The sequence below is a fragment of the Labeo rohita genome, chromosome 19 (genome assembly GCF_022985175.1).
Source record: "Labeo rohita strain BAU-BD-2019 chromosome 19, IGBB_LRoh.1.0, whole genome shotgun sequence".
NCBI lineage: Eukaryota > Metazoa > Chordata > Actinopteri > Cypriniformes > Cyprinidae > Labeo > Labeo rohita.
Genome location: NC_066887.1, coordinates 28,592,843 through 28,615,774, shown reverse-complemented (window position 1 = coordinate 28,615,774; position 22,932 = coordinate 28,592,843). Strand labels below are relative to the sequence as shown.

The 22,932-nt window shown below is 31.5% G+C and overlaps 1 protein-coding gene across 2 annotated transcripts in view; it reads right to left on the bottom strand.

Moving 5' to 3' along the window:
• Positions 1 to 22,932, bottom strand: part of trappc9 (trafficking protein particle complex subunit 9) — a 275,482-nt gene that overhangs the window by 103,686 nt on the left and 148,864 nt on the right. For both annotated transcript variants that reach the window (XM_051136711.1, XM_051136712.1), the window contains 2 exons: positions 13,158 to 13,300; positions 4,861 to 4,971 (listed from right to left, as the gene is read on the bottom strand). In XM_051136711.1, coding sequence (XP_050992668.1) covers positions 4,861 to 4,971; positions 13,158 to 13,300 — 254 coding nt within the window. The remainder of the gene's footprint in view (positions 1 to 4,860; positions 4,972 to 13,157; positions 13,301 to 22,932) is intronic.

Here is a 22,932-nt window from a genome sequence, read left to right as displayed (position 1 = left end):
ATGTCACCTAAAAATTCTTAATTTCTTTTGGTATCTATCTTATATATCATTCAGTTAGAAAAATATGAAGATCTCAATGTGGCTCCATGAATAAACTATTAAGTTGTACACATATTCAGTGTTTTTAAATATTTAAATATGCAGGTACATTGCATATCTGTTCATCAAAAAAAAAAAAAAAAGAAAAATGTCTAAACTTTAAAAAATAAATCACAGAAAATATTGTTTACATTAAGTTCATTCTGTCTGCATTTAGAATATCAACATTATCAAGTTTATCAGATCACAATCTAAAATCTAATATTAGATCAAAATCTAATTAAAACTAATACCTTAGGAACCTAAGTGAACAAATAACATATTTAATTTACTTATTTAATAAATAAAGATATCTAGGCACAAAAATAATTAGCTAAGAGAGATCTATACTATACTACAGAATGCTTTTTTAAAATAATATTACTTTACAGGAGATAATTTTAAATATAATTAGGACTATTAGTTTTATTTCTCATTTTTCATTGAGTCTTATTGTTTCTTCTTGCCTTGAGGACAATTTAAATAAAAAAGTGGCACATCACATCCTACTCTCTTCAAACCTTTAGATAAATCTGCCCAATTAAAGCTCTCATTAGAGTCAGGTGACTGAACACAGACAGGCTTGACTGCAACCGGTCTGGCTTAATATGAACTTATTAAAAGTTGATGAACTTTATGACCTGAGTTAGTTATCTGCTCAAATATGATGGCATATAAAATGTGCAGTAAAAACCATAAACAATATTAGGGAATAAAATAAAATAAAATAAAATAAAATAAAAAAAAATATTTACATGCACTGATGAAACATATTAAAAAACAAAACATTTAAAAACAAAAAACATTGCTTTAGTCATTTGATGTTATTTTGTTTTTAAAGCAAATTTGTTTTAAATCTGTCCTTGACCAGTGCAGAAAACACAAAATGCACCAAGACCAGGAAATCAATCAAGATTTCATCTGAATCTTAAATAATACAGAACCCTGCACCCACAGAAACTCCAGCGTATTCAGCTCTTACAGAAACAATCTCTCTCAGAAAAAAAGAGAGCTGAGGAGATCTAAGGCTCAGAGAAATCGATTAGTGAAGGTGAGCCCTCGCACCGCTGGACGCCTCATTGTCACGCCGGCGGCCCGCGGATGACTGACAGGAATGATTGGTATGCAGCGAGGACAGTGTCGTCCTTTAAAAAACCTCTCCCTGAAAGCATTCATCATACAGAACGACAGAACGAGGCAGAGGAAAAGACACAGAACCACCACGAGATGAGACATCTCATGTTATGAGAATAGACCGAAAAAATCAGCATGAAGAACTACACAACAACACATAACACACACAGCGCCATTAAAAGGGGGGAGACCTGATTTAGCCCTCCATGAGATCAATAACCAGTACACACACACACACACACACACACACACACACACATCGATCAGCATGTAGTCGTTTATATTTCATCCTCCAGAATCAATCACCCCACAGCTTCTGGAACTCTGTAATCTGTTCATCAATTCTTTCTGATTCAGGTATTGGCCAAAGCAGCACGTTTCCCAATCAAGTCATTAATCAGGTGATCCACAGAGGTGATCGGGGGAAGGGAACGTCACCCGCAGGGCGTCAGAAGGGCTCGTATACAAAGAAAATGCAGCCCTGCGAGTCAACACAAACCTACACTCTTAAAAATAAAGGTGCTTTACGATGCCATAGAAGAACCTATTTGGTCTAAATGGTTCCATAAAGAACCTTTAATATTTGAAGAACCTTTCTGTTTCACAAAAGGTTCTTTGTGGCGAAAGAAGGTTCCTCAGATTATAAAAAGGTAAGAAAGAGATGCCATCGCTGTGAAGAACCCTTTAAAGCACCTTTATTTTTAAGAGTGCATAAAGCACTTTATGGCGGCTACATTTTCAAATCAATGGGATTTTTATGCTTTTTGTGGAGAGGATAGTAGAGAGAAAGGAGAGTGTGCATGTGTGCTACAGGAGTGACACAGGGTTTAAAATCAACAGGGAACTGAGAAAATAAACTATCAAAAATGCATTTAGCTTTTTAAAGCGATAGTTCACCCAAAAATGAAAATTAGCCCATTATTTACTCATCTTCAAGCCATCCTGGACGTATATGACTTCCTTGTTTCAGACGAATCCAGTTGGAGTTAAATTAACAAATGTCCTGGCTCTTTCTGGCTTTATCATGTCAATAGGTGGGTGTTTTTCTTCAATAGGTCAAAACAAGTCCAATACAGCACATCCATCCATAATAAAAAGTGCCTCAAATGGCTCAGGGGGGTGTATTCAAAACGTAATAATCACTTTAAGGCATCCACAGCTCCGGGTGGATGATGTAGGACGTCAGAGTTGCGTATGTGCCGGTGAGTCTCGTGAAAAACAACGTTTGTTTACAAGAGCAAAGGAAGCAAAGTTTCCTTACTTTAGCAAAGGAAAAGCAGTCTCTTCTTGGCTTATATTGAAATCCTCTGACATTTTTACTTTACAAATCCTTGTTTTGTACTTCTAATTTGTGACCGGTGTTTTGTTTTGCTCTCTCCCCTGCGCGTCTGTGTTCGTCACTTCTGAGCGGCGCATACGCACCGCCGGCGTCCTACGTCCGTGTACAACAGTGAGCCCGAACCAGATTAAAGTTACCATTACATTTTAAATATAGATATTTTTTGTACAAAAATGCATCAATTTGCTACAGGAGAACTTTATTTACTCCCCGGAGCCATGTGGAGCACTTTTTATTATGGATGGATGCGGTTTATTGGACCTGTTGAAGAGAAACACCTGCTTATTGCCATGATAAAGCTTGAAATAGCTAGCACATTTTTTAATATAACTCCGATTTGATTCGTCTAAACAAAAAGGAAGTCATATACACATAGGATGGCTTGGGGGTGAGTAAATAATGGGCTAATTTTCATTTTTGGGTGAACAATCCCATTAAAAACACTACCCTTCAGAAGCTTGTGATTTGTAAGTTTTTTTTTAATGTTCTGAAAGAGGTCTCTCAGCATCATTACTCCAGTCTTCAGTGTCACATGATCCGTCAGAAATCATTCCAATATGGTGATTTGCTGCTCAAGAAACATTTCTTATTATTATCAATGTTGAAAAATGCTTATATTTTATGGAAACTGTGCTATTTTTGTTTTCCAGGATTCTTTGACAAACAGAAAGCTCAAAAAAACAGCATTTATTTGAAATAGAAAACTTTTATAAATGTCAATAATATAAATGAAATGTCTGTCACTATCAGTTTATTTATTCAACTGATTGCATCCTTGGTGGATAAAATTATTAATTCTTAAAAATGGATAATTGAAAAAAAAAAGTATATGTGTTCTGAATACATGATATAAAATGTATGAGAGTTTATGATACATACATTTTTCACTGACAAAAAAAGTTACAAAAAAGTTTTTTTCTTACACAAATTTTACCTCACACTTGCTTGGCTAGTGTTCATTTTGGACCCTGGTGCACGACAAACTCTTTTATTTATTTATTGATTTATTGAGGCAACAGATTTTATGTAGAAAGAGATATTCTGATAACGTTTAAAAAAAAACAATTACCAAAACATGAAATTTATGTCTCTCCTCTGTAGTTCTCAAATCTAATTATTAAAATATGTCACAACAGATTTAATGTCAAAGACAGCAAATACCATTTTAATGTCTCCATCAATCACAACATGGCGTGGTTAAATATGCAACTGTGATTTGAGAGCTGCAGTGTTTATTTTTCAGATAACATTTCCTACTGTGTCAAATCAACGAAATTTCAGAAACTTCCTAGGCTCAAATTTTTGATTTTGCAAAAACAAAAATTTAAAGAGAGATTGACATGTTTAGCGAAGAAAACCAAATTTTTTGAATGGTCACCATTGGCACATAATGCAACAAAGACTGTTAAAGTCAACAGATTCTACTAACAGACCTACCAATCTCTGTGTAAAAATAGCATTATGATGCTGTCATCTTTCTGAAGTCATTTTTAAAATGAAAATTACCATTTTGACCCCCCTCTACAAAATTGTGGATTACTCAGTAAATACACAGCCATGACATTTAATATTTTGGCTTTCATCACTATAAATGTCTATCTTTCTTCTGAAAACATATTAGCAAAATCAAAAAATTGATCTGGGGACCTGTGGTTGAGTTGACGTGGAATTGTATTGTATTTCACAAAAAAAAAAAAAATAACATCATACGGGTTTAAAAAGAGATGCTTGTGAGAAAATGATGACTGAATGTTGATTTTTGGGTGACCTATGCCTTTAATGATTGACATTGCGATATTTTCTGTTCATGAGTTACCTTGTAAGTTATCGGCTTCCAAAAGAGGAAATAAGTACAAACTTTACATGAATCAAAATGTAATCATGATTTTTCTCATCTTAGACACTTAACTGAGGAGGGGAATAAAACAGTCGCATTTACTTTTTATCCTTCATTCCTTCAAACGAAGGCATATCATGTGGTGAAGCCTGTCTCCTTAAGTTTGCATTTCTCTGCAAATCTTCAAAAAAAGACCCTAAAGGCAATTTTCAAAGAGTCGCATTAGAAACCTGCTGCAACGTATACAGAGACACTATAAGCGAGAGAAGCTCTATGAAAGTCAGAAAGTGTGACCCGCTGCAGCTCTGGTTCATGAGAGTAACTTTCATGAAATGGAGAGCTGTCAGCGGAGGAGAGGGTCAGGTAATGCCGTCTGACAGTCTACAGACTTCAATCAGCCAGACAGACGGCGTTACATCACACTGATGAAGGAGGAGTCCGTGTGTGTGTGTGTGTGTGTGTATGTATGTACCTCTGACACTCGCTGGCGTGCAGCACCAGGTCCTGGTTGTTCTTGGCAGACAACGTGAGCTCATGTTCGGTCGAGTTGAACACATCCAGCAGTAGATGACATTGACGAGTACTGCAGAAACACAGAGAAAGACAAACCGAGGAAGTATTAATGAAGTACAGATATCACACCCTGTGGATCACTTCAGGTAATTATTAAAGTTTGAATATCAAACTTCCTGTCCTGACTCAAAGCAAAAATAAAGTAAAACTTGATCAGGACTTTGGACCAATGAGATTTTACTGGGTGGGATTACTACAATGCAACAGAAATAAAACAAAAATAAAATAAAATACAATAAAATCAATCAATCAATCAATCAATAACTGTCACAATGTCTTCATGAGCTTCCTGTGTCACAGTTGGTTAGGGCAAAGAAAACATATTGCAGTGGACAAATTGTTAAAAATTAAACACGATATTGTGAAATGATTTAACAAAAAACATTTTTATTTTTTGATTTTGCTACCAAAATGTATTTCAAATAAATCTTGCTCTTTTAAACTATTCATCAAGAATCCTAAAAAAAAAAAGCAGCACAACTGTTTTTAAAATTGAAAATAATAAATGTTTCTGATGACACTGAAGACTGGAGTATTGCTGCTAAAAATTTAGCTTTGCATCACAGAAATAAATTACATTTTAAAACGTATTCAAATACAAAACACTTATTTTAAATTGTTAAAAAAAAGAGGTCGCTATATATTTTTTCCCCTTTATTTTTGAAAAAAGTTACATTTTTGTAAATAATAAAGGACTTTTTTCAAAAACAAAATGTTATTATTTTATATACTGTTGAACAGTAGTGTATGTACAAGAAATATCCACAAAATTTGCTTGGTTTAAATATTTTTGATATTTAAAAAAATTCAGCTTTGCATCACAGAAATAAATTACATTTTAAAATATATTCAAATAGAAAACACTTGTTTTAAATTGTAAACAACAAAAAAGTTGCAATATTTATTTTTACTTCATTTTTTTAAACATTTTATTTATATAAATATTTTTATTTTTATAAAAACTCAAATTCTTTTTTTCAAAAACAAAAAATTACATTTTAAAATATGTTCAGATATTTAAAAAACACTTATTTAAATTGGTCAAAATCAAAACAAAACAAAAAACAATATTTCTTTTTACTTTACTAAAAAATAAAATACTTTTTAATTTTTCAAAAACATAATGTTATTATTTTATATACTTTTGAATAGTAGTGTGTGTACAAAAGTATCCACAACATTTGCTTGGTTTAAATATTTTTGATATTCAATCTGACATCAGTTTATACTACTAATACAAACACAAAAATAAATGTAAGCACACACACATACAAACACACACACACCCCAAAACAGATGGGCACAAGAGGTCATGCAGATGTACTTGTCATCTTCTGTCCAAACATCAAAGGTTAGCATCTCTTTCATGTAGCAAAAGCTCTGTGTGTGTGTGTGTGTGTATGTGTGTGTGCTACCTGCATCTTTATTTATGGAAACAAATTCTCAAACCCACCACAATAACACAATACACACAAATCAAATTTTACCCTGCTTGTATTTCCTCCCCAAAGTCCACTTATAACATTAGTCATGGTTTCTTGCAACAAAATGTATCATAAATGAGTTTTCGTGACTATTTCCTATCTTCATCATCTCATCCCATTAGAATCAAAGAATCTATTTTTGGCATCTGTAGCTTTAAGGATTAGTACATCAAATATAGTGCATCAAATTTCAATAGAGCAAGAAAAGGCCAGTTTACCATCATATGACCTCTTTAAACCCCAGTAAGCTTTGTGTTTATAAAAAGCAAAGATCTTGAATGATACGAAGACATACAGTGTCTCTCTCTCTCTTTCTCTCTCTCACTTCTTACAGTGATCAGTGGGGAATGAATCATCACAAGAGATGCTGCCAAGTTTTAAATAGCAGAGAGAAATTGAGAGCGGGTGCCAACCAATGCTTACTCAACACCGAGCATCCCTCATTCTCTCGCTCTCCATCAATCTCTCTCAACTCGTGAGCAGATGCCGAAAGTTTTCCCGCAGCGAGTGACGTCACCGCCGGAAAACACTGAGGAACATTTCAATTTAAACATCACAGGAATTTGACCCTGTTTACTCTCTTAATACACATTCTGGATCTCATTAAAAGGTTTGTATTCATAATCTTTCTTTGAAATAAAACATCTTTTTGTTTAGCCCATTCGCTTTCAGCAGCTCACTGGGGGTTCAAGACAATAAGGCGAGATTTTCCGCAAAGCTGCTTCGAAATAGCATGGATTGTGAAAAGTGCTTTACAAATAAACATGTAATGCACTTACAGCAGAAGTTCTTGGGCGAAAGACGAAGTACTTTATGTATAAATGTGAACATGTGAACATAATGTACACAGCAATTTAATAAAATAGACACAAGAAGATTATACCTGTTGACCTAATGTCAAACAACTGCTAACACTGACTGTGTAAAGTTATATCTGATGCAGTCATTCCATATGAATTGAACCCACGACCTTGACGTTGCAAGCGCAATCTATTGTAAGAATTTATAATGATAATATATATATATATAACTACTACTACAACAACTTTTAACAACTTAAAAGTAAAATTAATTCATGTTACTATTATATGACTAAAAACTATTTTTTAAAGTCAAAATAAATTGATTATTATTATTATTTATTATTGCCATCTATTATCAATTATTATTATTATTATTATTATAACAACTACTGCAACTGAAAATCTTGAATTTACAATATTATTATAATTAAAAATATATATAATTAATTTTTTGCAAATAAATATTAATTTATGTTGCTATTCTATGACTCAAAAACAGTGATAAACAGCCATATTTAACTATTCTTATATGTAATAGCTTAATAAACATTATTATTTATAATAAGTATTATTATTATTATTATTATTATTATTAGGATTAGGATTTATTATTATTGCCATCTATTATCAATTACTACTAATACTATTACTTATTATTATTACTATTACTACTATTATTATTGTTATAACTACTACTACAACTGAAAACCTAGCATTTACAATATTATAATTCTTTTAATAAAATGTATTAATTTATGTTACTACTATACGACTCACAAACAGTGATAAACAGCTATATTTAACTATTTTTTTATGGAATAATTTAATAAACAATAACAGATTTTCATAAATGGATTATTATTATTATTTAGTGTTACTGCCATCTATTATCAATTATTATTATTATCAATTAACATCAGTGTACTACTAGTATTATTACTATTACTATTACTATTAATATTATTATTATAACTATTTCTACATCTAAAAAACCTAGCATTTACAATATTACTATTATTACTATTTTCATGTATTATTATTATTAGGATTTATTATTATTATTGCCATCTATTAATTATTATTACTATTACTATTCCTACTATTACTATTATTACAACTGCTACAGCCAAAAACCTAGCATTTACAATATTTTTTAAAATATAAAATTTACTAATTTATGTTACTATTATATGACTCAAAAACTGTGAAAACAGTGTTAAGCCATTTTATTTTTCAAATTTATTTTTTCAACAGCCATTTTAACTAGTTGTATATGTAACAATTGACTTAAAAAATATTTATAATATTATAATTTAATAATGTATTAATTTTGAAAGCCCATTTCCACCACAAGATAAAAATTAATTATGGAAGCCACTATAGGATTAAAAAAAAAAAAAATAAATAAATAAGTAGACTTTTTATCTCACAATTCAGACTTAAATTTGGAAATGAAGTCAGAATTGAGAGATATAAACTCAGAATTCTGGTTACATATCGCAATTTATATCGCCGTTTATATCACACAATTCCATTTTTTTCCCATCAGAATTCTGAGTTTATATCTTGGAATTCTGAAAAAATTCTAATTGAGAGAAATGAATTGTAAGATACAAGTTGCAAAAATATCAAAAAAACAACACTGAAGAAGAATGAATATATCCAATAACATTAATACGAGTTGCACATTTCTGCCTGATTGCTTCACTCCATAGACTTCCATTATAAGTGAATTAATGCATATGTTTTAAGCTGTGAGTTTAAGCCGTACTGAACCCCAAACAATCCTATAAGCCACTGGATTTGCAAAAGACAAAATGTCATGAAGACTGTAGCTTTCTCTTATTTGGCATTTGAATGTTGCCTCCAGAGTTCCTTGTCTCACTACATCCGTTCACACCACACAAGAGATAAAAGCTTTTTTAAGACAGGTTGTTTTTTATTTAATGGTCTTTCTGTGTTATTTGTGTGTTGAGTGTGTCTAAAAGCGATGGTGAGGTGCTTGTTGTGGGCGTGTGTTAATGGTGTCTGAGTTTAGTAATTAAACTGTTGCTTTTTACAACATCCTGTTGAATTCACTTGATCAAACACACACATGCTGTACATTTGTCCACACATAAGAGGTGTGGGTGTGAATTAAAGACACAGACATTAGTCACAGACTGCTTTACGTGTTCAGAAAGCATCGTCCCCGAATCTTTAAGAACCTTTACAGAGAAATAACCCAGGCAGTCCAATGAGTTTTCATCAGGTCTGCGGCGTGGAACAGACCTCTACTCTGCCTACATTATTCAGCGCAGACGATGGGCCATTTGTCTGGACCCACCGCCCAGAAATGTCTAGAAGATTTTCATTTCAGGAACATTATTTCATCTCCTCAGAGGTAGTGAGCTGAAGAACTGCACCGCGCTCGAGTGGATCTTTCGAGAGGCTGTGAACATTAGTGTGTGTCTGAGTGTGTACGTGTGTAAACGTTTCACATTCCACACATATATATATATATATATATATATATATATATATATATATATATATATAATTGATAATGCCTTATAAAACACACTAAATTTCTTTAAATGTTTTCATTAATAATAAATAATAAGAGCACATTCTAAACTTTAAAATATTTATCCATTCTTATTTATTTATTTATTCCAGTAAATCTTAATCATTATTGAATTAAATTGAATTATTACTTCAATATTTTATTGAAATGTTAAAATGTTTAATATAAATATATAAATTATAACAGTAATTTATATAATATATAATAATACATAAATATGTAAATTCTTATTATTAGCAATTGTGGTATATATGCATAAATCAAGAATACAATGTAGTATATATGAAAATGTTAAATTATAAATTTAAATTATAAAAAAAAATATATATAAATTACATTATTAAAATTTAATTATTGAATAAAAATACTACTATAATTAACATATACTGTCTTTTAACAAATTACCACACACACACACACACACACCATTATTTTAAAAAAGTAAATAACAATAATAGTCATAGTTATTAAATTAAAAAAAAAGCAAAAATATAATAATCATATAACAATCAAAACATCAACAATGTTATATTAAATGACATTTAAACACAACAATAATAATAACAATAACAATAATAACAATATAATAATAAATATTTTAACAACAGTTAATAATAAATAATAAAAATGTAAGCATTAAATATTGTTATATTAAAATAATATACAATTTTAAAAAGCAATACTTAATAACATTATTATATTATATTATAACAATTAAATAGTCATAATCAATAATCATATGCTATATTAAATATTCGATTATATTTAAATATAATAATAATACTATTTAAAATAATAAATAATAAATATTTAAATTATAATTCAATTGAACTATCCTAAAAATAATTAATAATAAGTACTTAATAATATTGTAATATTAAATATTATATTTATTAAATATTAAAAATAACAATAATATTATTTTATTGTATTGTATTATTATATTATATTATATTATATTGATCCTAATTATATCTTCTATAATAATAACAACAATAATAACAATAATAATAATAATAATGTGATATTAAATATTATATTTAAATAGTATTATAAAATATACAAAATAATAATAATAATATTATTATATTATATTATATTATATTATATTATATTATATTATATTATATTATATTAACCCTATAACTCAATTTTGCATTTTTAAACATTAAATGTAATGTCTAAACAAAGACATTACACATTCTTCTTATAAACCTGTTGCCCTCGTAGAGATGTAATGAGGTGTGTTCACATTTAGTGCTGCTATTCTTAGAGCACCTGAAGTCATCAGAGACACGCATCGACCAGCCGACTGCTGAAAATTTCACACCCATTCACCAGAAGCAGGACTTTCCATTTCTATGTGCCACTGTTGTTCTTGGCCAGCGTCCAGTTTGCAGAATGAAACTTTCTTGGCCTCGTGTGGAAGAATGAGCTAATCATAATTTGAGGTTTACAGCCATTGCATGAATGAAGTTCAGAATGAGGCACACAGAGCAGTGCTGAGGAAGTGACTTTGAAGCTCACAATACACAACAGCTCAACTATTAAACTGTTTTTGAATCATTAATCAAAAAGAACTGACTTGCTAAAATGAATCAGATCCCCAACATGTGAAAGAAACAAATGAGCTTGTTACTAGATAAAGTAGACATTTATAAAAAAAAGCAGAGTTGCTGTCATGCTACTGATAAATGCAGTACTTTCATCTGGTTACTCCTCAGCACTGGTCCAGAGTGTTATAAAGAGAAACGCTCAGCAAAACGCAGTGTGTGTGAGCAGCCGATCCATCCGACAGGAATGATAGATGATCTAGATGACTGAGACAGCAGATATTATTACAGCTAATGAGTCACTTCAAGTGATCATTACTAAGGTGTGATCAGTCTCTCTCTCTCTCCATCCATCTCCATCTGTCTATCCCTCTCTCCATCTCAGCAACAGTCATTCATATCCACCTCGGCTGTATCACACGAAACATCAGCGTTCAGGTCGACTAGAGCTGAGCGGCTTCTTCATAAATGACCTTTGCGGCTTCATTTATTCAGCAGATGAGAACTCGCCCTTAATAATGCAGCTGACAATTACAGGGCAGTGTGTGTGGACAGTACATTATGATGTAAACTACATAAATGGATGTAGAGTGAGGTTTCGTACTGCTCTGATGCTGTTTGACGACAAAATCACAATCTATTATTTGTCTTCAAGCAGTTTAGAACGTTCATATTCCATTTGAGATAATGACATTCTTTAGCTTATATTTTTTTCTGTACTCTCTTAGAAAACTAACACTAAAGACAACAGTGTCAGGTTCGCTAGTAAAACTTGACGCTTGAGAATTAATAATAAAAAATAATAAAATAATAAAAAATCCACATGTCAATGTTTAATAGAGAGAGAGCACTAGTGATGTCAAATCGATTAGTTGCAATTAACCATGATTAATCGCATCCAAAATAAAAGTTTGTGTTTAAATAATACATGTGTGTGTACTGTGTATATTTACATGCATATATAAATATATACACACACATCTATATATTTATAACTTTTATTTTAGTTGCAATTAATCACAATTAATCGTAATTAATCGATTTGACAGCACTAATACGGAAACGTTTTTGAACAGTAAGCTTTTTTTCAATGATTTTTAAAGTCTCTTCTGCTCACCAAGCCTGCATTTATATGATCTAAAGTACAGCAGAAATATTTTTTATATTTAAAATAATTTTCATTATATTTATATATATTTATTATATTTATATATATTTTAAATTGTAATTTATTTTTGTGATTTCAAAGCTTTTTTTTAAACATTAAAAATACTTACTGCTCAAAAACTTTTGACTGGTTGTGTGTGTGTATATATATATATAAACCTTTGACTGGTAGTGTATATATATTTAGTAATATATTATTTGGTCTACATGCAGTATATTATTTGCAGATACATGGAGTTATAACTGATGCACATATAAATAAAATAAACAAATTAAAATATTATTTTTGCAACTGTACTGTGAAGCAAAATGTCTATTTTTTTTCTTTTTTAATATTATTATTATTATTATCATAATTTTTATTTATTTATTTACTGCAAAAATAGTGTTTACATGGGTCACAGTAAAAAGGGCTAAATTACAAATAATTTTTTGTAATTTACAACATAATGACACTTTAAAAAAATACTACAAATATGTAGAAACTATGACATATGTATAATATAACCCCTTGGTATCGATATACTTTCCTTTTTAAACAAAAAAAAGTTACAAATGTGCTAAACATGTTCTGTAGGCAGAGGCTTGCCTCTTGAGTGTAGAGTAAATGTATTGTTTGATACCTGGTGGCAGGTAAAGTGCTGACTCGTGTGAAGAAAACTGACGGTTCAACATCCACTCTGACCCCCAGACTGAGCTCGCGGTAGTAGCCCTCCACCTGACCGGCTCCTCCGCTGTATTTAAAGGTCAACACAGCCTCCAGCGTCTACAGAGAGACAGACAGAGAGAACAAAAACACATCAGTATCTCAAACACACCAGAAACATGGAAGCACAGACCAGTTTGTTTACAGTTGAAAAAAGCAAATCAGTGACACACAATCTTACATTCTAAATAGCTGCTTATGATCATATGACCAGAACATTAAAGAATCAGCTCAACCTTAATTGAAAACCGTTTACTCATATCTCACATCATCCTCATTCCAAACTCTTCACAGTAATCTTTTTCATACCATGAAAGCATGCAGAGGCTGTCAAGCTCTAAGAATAACATGAAAGCACCATAAAAGCACTGTATAAGCAGTCCATGTTTCTTGTGTCCTGCCCTCAGTCATTTGATAGCTTTGTATGAGAGACCCAAATAAGATGTTATGACTTCAAAAGACTTGGAGTATAGTGCAGAAGTCATATAAAAAAATGTTTGGTACTTTTATGCTGCTTTTTTGTCCTTTGTGGAGCTTGAAAGCCCCTGGTCACTTTTTGCTTTAGTTGTATTGAAAAAAGCAGCTCTGAAATTCATACTTTTTGTTCCACAAATGAAAGAAAGTCCAGTTTGAAGGGTGAATAAATCATGGGAAAATGCTTCATTTTTATTGCAGGTACAAAGGACATTATGGAAGCCCCTTTCCGAGAAAAAAAAAAAATTGATTTTTTCTCCCCCCTCACAATTCTGACTTGTTTTTCAGAATTCTGAGAAATAACATCATAATGATATAAACTACTATACTGTATAATCTCATATCATACAATTTTGACATTTTCTCTCGCAACTGAGTTTACATCTCACAATTAAGGTTTTTGTTTGTTTGTTTTTCTTCCAAAAATAATAATAATAATAATAATAATTGAAACTTCTTACATTTCTGACTTTCTTCTTGCTACTCTGAGTTTATACCTCACAATTTTCAGTTTATACCCATGCAAATATTTTACCACACAAAAAAAGTCAAAATTGTGAGATATAAACTTAAAATTATGACTTGTCTCGCAATTCTGAGTTTATACAAAACAAACAAATAAATGCATACAGAATTAAAAAAAGGTTAATTGCAATCTTTTATCCCACACTTCACTTTCTTGCAATTCTGAGTTTATATCTCACAATTCCAGAGTTTTTATGTTGCAAAAACGTCAGATGTGTGAGCTATAAATCTAGAATTGCAAGAAAAAGTCAGAATTTTGACGTCTCTTTTTTTCTGCCACGGAATAAAAAAATAAAATAGATAATTGACACTTTTTTACATTTGTGACTTTTTTCTTGAAATTCTCAGTTTATACCTATGCAAGTATTTTATCTCACAAAAAAAAAAAAAAACCTTTTTCTCGCAATTCTAAGCTTACAAAAAATATAATAATAATAATAATAATAATAATAAATAAAAAATACAGAATTAAAAACTATCCAACATTTCTGACTTTTTTCTTAAAATTCTGAGTTTACCTCTCACAATTCCTGAGTTTTTATGTTGCAAAAATGTCAGAAGTGGGACATATAAATGCAGAACTGCAAGAAAAAGTGTGAATTGTGAGATATAAACTTATTTCTCACAATTTTGACACATTCCCTCGAAATTCTGAGTTTTAAGTCTCACTATTTTTTTCTGCCATGGAATAAAAAATAAAATAGGTAATTGAGACTTCTTACATTTTTGACTATTTTCTTGCAATTCTGAGTCTATATCTTACAATTCTCAGTTTATACCGATGCAATTATTTTATCTCACAAAAAAATATGAGATATAAACTTAAAATTCTGACATTTTCTTGCAATTCTGAGTTCACAAAAAATAATAAATACAGAATTTTAAAAAAGGTGTTTATAACTCACAATTCTGACTTTTTCTTCAGAATTCTGAGTTTTTATGTTGCAAAAACATCAGAAGTGTGAAATATAAATGCAAAACTGCAAGAAAAAGTCAGAATTATGAGATATAAACTCGTTTCTTACAGTTTTGCAATTCTGAGGTTACATTTCACAATTAAGTTTTTTTTTTCTGCCATGGAATAAAATCTAAAATAGGTAATTGAGACTTCTTACATTTCTGACTTTTTAATTGCAATTTTGAGTTTATATCTTTCAATTCTCAGTTTACAAAAAAGTCAAAATTGTGAGACTAACATAAAATTCAGACTTTTCCCTCGAGTTTACAATAAAAACTAATTGTAATAATAAATAATAAAGAATAAAAAGTTCACATAATAAGGAATGAAAAATAAAATATTAAGGAATTAAAAATAAAAAAAGGCTAATTGTGAACTTTTATCCCACATTTCTGACTATTTTCTTGCAATTCATTTCATTACAATTCTGACTTTTTTGTAGTTTTTATCTTGCAAAAACATCTTGCAAATATTGCAAAATGCAATTAAAAATTTTTTTAATCCCATGGTGATAACCAGAAATAAGACAAATATTAGCAGAAAGAACATACAAAAGATTAAAAACTGGATGAAAAAACAAAGGAAGCTCTGGTAATGAAAGAGTAAACCGAGTGAATGCAGAAAGAGGAGGACAAGCTGAGTCAGTCCGGGGGCTGAGACAAACTGTGTGTGTGAGATCTTGGCCTTTTCTGCATCGCTGCATATTGCCAGAACTGCAGATTCTTCCAGAACAAACTTTCCCATTTTCCCCATGTCTCTGTAATCTCTGTAATCTACTTAAAAGGGGGAGCATCATGTAAACATTATTTAAATGGTTAAAGTGCATTTCCTGCTTAAAAAGCAACAGCGAATCCTTTTAAAATTTCATCATCGCTGTCGCTCATCTTGCCTCGTCTTACCAGACCTCACCAGAGCAAACGGTTTAAAATAGAGTGCCATCTCATCACGCAAATGGAGTTCAGAAGTGTAATCGGTGTGCAGAAACCAACAAAACAGAAAACTGCTTTCATGCAGATGCACCGTCAGACTTCAAGTATTGGAATCTGGGCCACTTTGTAACTTATTCTGACCAAGAACAATCCACTAAAACATCTGATGTAAAGCAGTCAAAGTGGTTGTTTTACGTGAGGTTTAGAGGTGGGTAAATCTGAAATCACAAACTCTGAAGGGGCAAAACAAAACATGGAATGTTTCAAACAAAATGAACCTCGTAAACGTCAAATATCCAGGAGCTATGAATGAAGAGATGAAAGAAGACAAAAAGAATAAATTAAATGAATAACTGAACATATACAGGAAATAAATTAAAAGCAGAATTTAAAGGTACAGTATACAGATATATCTATTTTATCTACCACTCAAAACAAAAAGACTCATTTCCCAGATGACTGATGAAATCCTGCACACAGACTCCAAGAAATGGCATAAAACAAGCCAGTCAGACAGGAGCTTGCTATTTTGAGGAATCTCATCATTTTGATGTAAATATAACCATTTATAGAAGTTAGTTTCACAGATTCACGTCCATACATATGAGATGTGAAACAGGAACATCACAATCTCAGGGTGGGAAAGATCTGGGCGCAGATGTTTTCCAGCAGGGCTTCATCTAGAGAGATTTTCTTAAATGAGGGGCCGACACCATCACTTCTGAGTCTGAGAGGATGAGGAGGCAATAAAACTAAAGAACGAGGGGGAACAGAAGACAAAGATAGAAAGAAAGAGATCTAAAGGGAAAACAGATCTTATTGGCATCATTATTCTGACGGCCTCACGCGCCCTGCACAGACCTCTGGCTCTGAGAGAACAGAGAAAGAGTGCGTGTGATGGTTTCTAGCAAGAGAAAAAGACAAGAGTGTGTGTGTGTGTGTGTGTGTATTTGGGTTTGTAGGGTTTTCCTGCAGGGCCCACTGGAGTGATCCACATTCACCCTCCTGTTGTGTGAAACCTCACCCCGTTCAATCGCTACGCTCTACTGCGTGTGTGCGTGTGTGTTCGCTAAGAGCTGCCGGCCTCCGGAGAGAAGCTATTTCAATCACACAGAGAGCTAAAGATAGAACAAACCATAAACTGAGAGAGAGAGAGAGAGAGAGAGAGAGAGATGTGCTGACACACAGTGAATTTAATAGCCTGCGGTCTGATCACCCGAGAGGTTCTATACTGATGCTGAATGAACTAATGAGAAAATAAATGAATGAACAAATAAATCAATTAATTACTTAAAAAAGATTTCAATGTACAAATTAAACTAATGAATGTACAAATCAACGAACAAACAAACCAATAAAAGAACCATCAAATAAACAAATGAATGTACAATTTGAAAAACTAATGTACAAATACATGAACAACAAACAAATGATCAAATAATATAACTTACAAATGAATGAATAAATCAATCAACAATCTAATAAACAAACGAATGGATTAAAAAAAATGATTATAATGGACAAATTATGAAACTAATGAATGTACAAATGAATAATGTAACTAATGAACAAACAACAGAATAAAAAAATGAACAAATAAAGACAATGAATGACTAAACAGACATATGAATGAATGAACAAATAAAAGAAAAATAAACAAATGAATGAACAAATGAGTGAATGAACAAACGAATGAACACATGAACAAACCAATGAATGAACAAACAAATTAATGAATTAATGAATGAATGAACAAATGAATGAACAAATGAGTGAACAAACCAATGAACGAATGATCGAACAACCGAATGAATGAACAAATGAACGAATTAATAAACAAATGAATAAATGAACAAACAAATGAATGAACAATCGAATGAATGAACAAACCAATGAACAAACAAATGAACGAATGAACAAACCAATGACTGAACAACTGAATTAATGAACGAATGAATGAACAAATGAATGAAAAATGAATGAATGAACAAGCGAATGAACAAACAAATGAACAAATGAATAAATGAATTAATGATCAAATGAACTGAACGAATGAATGAACAAATGAATGAACGAATTAACAAACTGAATGAATGGATGAACAGTTAAATGCACAAACGAATGTACAAACAAATGAACAAATAAATGAATAAACAAATGAATGAACAAACAAATTAATGAATGAACGAATGAATGAACAAACAATTGAATGAATGAACAAACGAACAAATAAATGAATGAATGAATGAATGAATGAATGAATGAACAAGCATGAATGAATCAATGATTAACCAAACAAATGAATAAACACATGAATGAACAAACAAATTAATGAATGAACAAACGAATAAATAATTGAACAAACGAATGAATGAATGGCAAACGAATGAACGAACAAACAAACAACTGTATGAATAAATGAATAAATTAACAAATGAATGAATGAACAAACATGAATAATAAAATAAATGAGTTAATCAACAAACGAAAAAAATACTGAGCTCAATGAATGAATGAATGAATGAACAACACATGAAAATGAAAAAATTAATAAACCAATATATCAAGTATTGGATTGTGCAATATATAATATATAAAAATGGATTCAAACTAATGAATGTACAAGTTAATTAACTAATGAAAAAACAAATGAATGCACAAACTAAAAATTATTGAACAAAAAAGAAATACTAATTTATGAACAAACTATACTAAAATATGAATGAATAAACAAACAAAATATGACACATGATAAAAAACTAAACATGACTAAATATGATAACATATGAATGAACAAGACGCTGCAAATAAACATGAGTGATTTAAATTCAATTAAAAAAAAGATTCAACAAATACATGAATGAATTAACAAATGAGAGAACGAATAAAGGAATCAACAAAGCAAAAGTGAATGAATGAATGAATGAATGGGCGAACAATGAAAGAAATAATGCATGAAAAACAAATCCATTCAAAAAGAGGCATCAATAATAAACAAACGAGCAAGTGAATGAACTAACATAAATGTGAATGACTGAAATAAGATGAAGGCAGACTCAGACTAAATTAAAGTCTTGGACGTATTAAAATGAAATCTTGTGTGAAACGAGATCTTCAGGTTTCATAAACACACAGTAAAGACCTTCAGGCTGAAATGGATGAATGTTGAAGAGCTCCAGCGGGAGCGTGAAGGTGATCACTGCACAATCACCGCAGACTGTCAAAAGCTTTCAAACGGCCCTAATATCACTGCTGCACCGCTGGAATATTAACCACCGAAATATTCTGCTCATGCAAACACAGACGTTCGTTTAACCCTTCTGAAACGCCCGCTGCCCCTCAGTCATGTCCTAACGGTTATTAAGACCCCAGAGTTTTACGGCTTACAAGAGGAGGATGTGAAATCCAATACACTTCATAAAGATCTCTGACATTTTCATTTACATCCTCCTTCCAGACCATTACTACAGGGAGAGAGAGAGAGGGAGTCCTTAATGCTTTTGCAATATTGTACTCCAATAGTTATGCTAATAACGCTGCACTGAAATGAAATGGAACTAAATAGAGATAAAAGAGAAACTTAAACACTTAATAGACTGGATACAGAGAGCGTTGGCCAGAAAAGTAGTCCAGGTCATTTTTAAATGTGATATCATCAATCTCATATCCTAAGATTCTAAATGAATAGATTAATTACAAATAAACAAACAAACAAAAAATGAACATGCATGAAAACAAGTGACTAAAGAAACATGAATGAACGAATGAACAATTACCAAATTAATGAATGAACAAACACATGCATGAATGATCAAATATACAATTGAGTGAATCACCAAATGAAACAAATAACTGAACTCATTAATAAATAAAAGAAAGAAAGAATGAATAGAGGAAAAAAATGAAACTAAAGAAAGAACAAACTGAAAAAGTGAATTGAGTCATTAAAAAATGATTCAAACTAATAACTATACAAATGAATGAACTACTTAAATAAATTAAAGAAACGATTGAACAAATTAAACAAAATATTAAATGAACAAGGTTATAAATGAACGATCCAACAAACAAAAAAGTGAATCAACCAATACAAAAATACTGAACTCATTAATAAATGAAATAATGAATAAACAAATACACAGACAAACAATGAATGAACAAACCATAAAAACGAATTATTCTACAAAAAATTATTAACCAATAAACAAACAAAATGAAAGAACAAATGAAATATGCTCAAATGAAAAATGAAGGAACACATGAAGAAAATTTAAGCAACGTTGTCATTTTTATATTCTAAAATCAAAATACTCCAAAAAAGCAACTCATCTCAAATGGTGGTTCTTTCAGAATAAGCTGCAGTATGGACTTGTCAATTTATCTGGCTCTACAAGACTAGTACAGAGCACGAGACGGACTAATTGTGATTTTAAGATTGATTTTTAGGTTTAGATGCACAACATACAGGAAAACCACAACAGGGGGAGCTTAAATACCAGTAAAACCTCCAGCACTGTGCTGAAAGAGCTGTCAGTCTCTGACTGTCACATCCATCTCAATGTCAGTCTAAAATACCGGTTCAACTTTATCTCTAGTCATACTAAGCTGTTCGGGAGAGAGACAGAATTTTGTGGATACAGTGTATGAAAGACTAAAAAGAAGCAAATTCTCATGTTTTTACAGCCTAGTGTATTTCTCAGATAACTCGAACAGTAGACGTACGTGTGTGTGTGCATGTGGTCAGATCCTGATAACAGCAGGTTATCAGATGTGTTTATCAACACTGGTCTCTAGTGACCTTTATGTTGTAAAACCAGGTCTCTGTGGCATCGTGTTACCCTTTCACACCCACCCACACACACAAAAACACAGATACACACAGTTCAAGCTGCAGATTTCTAACGTCAATGACCAGTGACCAATGTGGACATGTCCAGTGCTGCTAAGAAACGGTTAACTTTATGCAAATGTCAGATACTGTAGTTTAGTGACAACTTCATGGAAATTGCACACAATATACAAATACATAATTAAACGATGCCAGAATGTGTCAAATTTGTCGGTTTAATATTTTTTAAAAGAAGTCTCATGTACTCATGTAGCTTGCATTTATTTGATCAAAAATATAAAAACAGTAATATTATAAAACATTACAATTTAAATTCTCTTTGATATAGTTTGAAATGTAATTTATTCCTGTGACGCAAAGCTGAATTTTCAGTATCATTACTTTAGTTTTCAGCGTCAACACAATTTTTCGAAACTCATATGCTAATTTGCTGCATTAAGATGAATAGAATGTTCAAAAGAACAACATTAATTTGGAATAGAAATCTTTTGCGACATTATAAAATACTTTACTCTCACTTTTGATCAGTTTAATGTATCCTTGCTGAATAAAAAGCATTCAATAAAAAATGTTTTTTTGAACAGTAGAATTCATTGTCATCAACATTAAGTAAAATTCTGAATAACGTCTACTAGCAGCTACCAATACACTAAAAAATGCTGGGTTATTTTTTAAATTTTTTTTTTTTTTAACCCAAAAGCTGGGTTCAGCCCATTGGGTCATTTTATTGGGTTGTTTTTAATATTTTCTACCCAGGTGCTTGGTAGTTTTTCTGTAACTAAGTTGCTGGGTCATTTTTAACACTGGGTTAGTTTTTCTACCCAACCGCTGGGTTGAGCCTTTCTCTGACGAAACAATCCAGCTGCTGAGTTACAGTCAGAGCGTGGGCTTTTTGAGTCCTCTACAGGAGAGAGCGGTTCTCAGCACTGCCGTTTTGCACTTCTTCAGCGTAATATAGGTTTGTATACATTTTCTTGCATCTATAAAGTATTTACTGTGCTATAAATTGTATTACTTTACACAACACAACACAACATAAGGACAAGATGTCAGCATCAGCAGCGGTTGTTTCTCGGACGGAAACGCCTTTTGCCTTGCGTAAAATAAATGGATTTTATTCGTTATAGTACTGAGTTTAATTTAATTTGATGTTAAAAAATGTTCTCTAATGTCAGTACTGTTTGTTTATGGGCAGGTTTTGGAGTCAGTCACGGCATCTTTCAGCTACGAGTGAAAAGCGAGGCCGCGGTTGAAGTTCGCAGATACCCCGCCAAACAGCAGCCCTTCACCAGCTTTGATTTCACCAACACTGGCACGAGAATTAGGGCTATTTTGGTAAAAAGCAATTACAGAAAACGGTTGAATACACTAAAATTAAAATGCTACTTTTAAATGTTACATTTTTGATGTCTAAAATGCTTGTTAAATGAGTTTAAATATATGCAATATTGTAAACTATGTCTTGTATTTTGTCCGTGTGTTCTTGCTTCATCATAAATGTTCATCTTTTGATTATTGCTGTTGCCTCTAGTAATTCTGTGTTTTTTTTATAAGTTCCAGTCCATTTTAAGCCAGCAATATAAAAATTTTAAAACAATAGCTGACTTAAAATAACCCAGCATGTTTGGTAAAAACATTTAACCCAACCAGCTGGGTCAAAATAACCCAGCATGTGTTTTGTCCAATATTTACCCAGCGCTGGGTTGCCAAATAACCCAAATTGGGTTGTTTTTAACCTAGCATTTTTTTTTAGAGTGTACAGTCCAGTGATTTGTTAACAGGGCATTAGGGTTAGTTGTTTCAACTAAGGCTTTCAATTGTTAATCCTAACAATGAGCAATAATAATAGTGATAAAGCAAACCAAGCACATTTAAACCTGTGTCTCAGTGACAATCTGCTGTCCTACACACATTCTGACACACTGACAGCCAAGAAACCAGCTGTTCATGCACAACA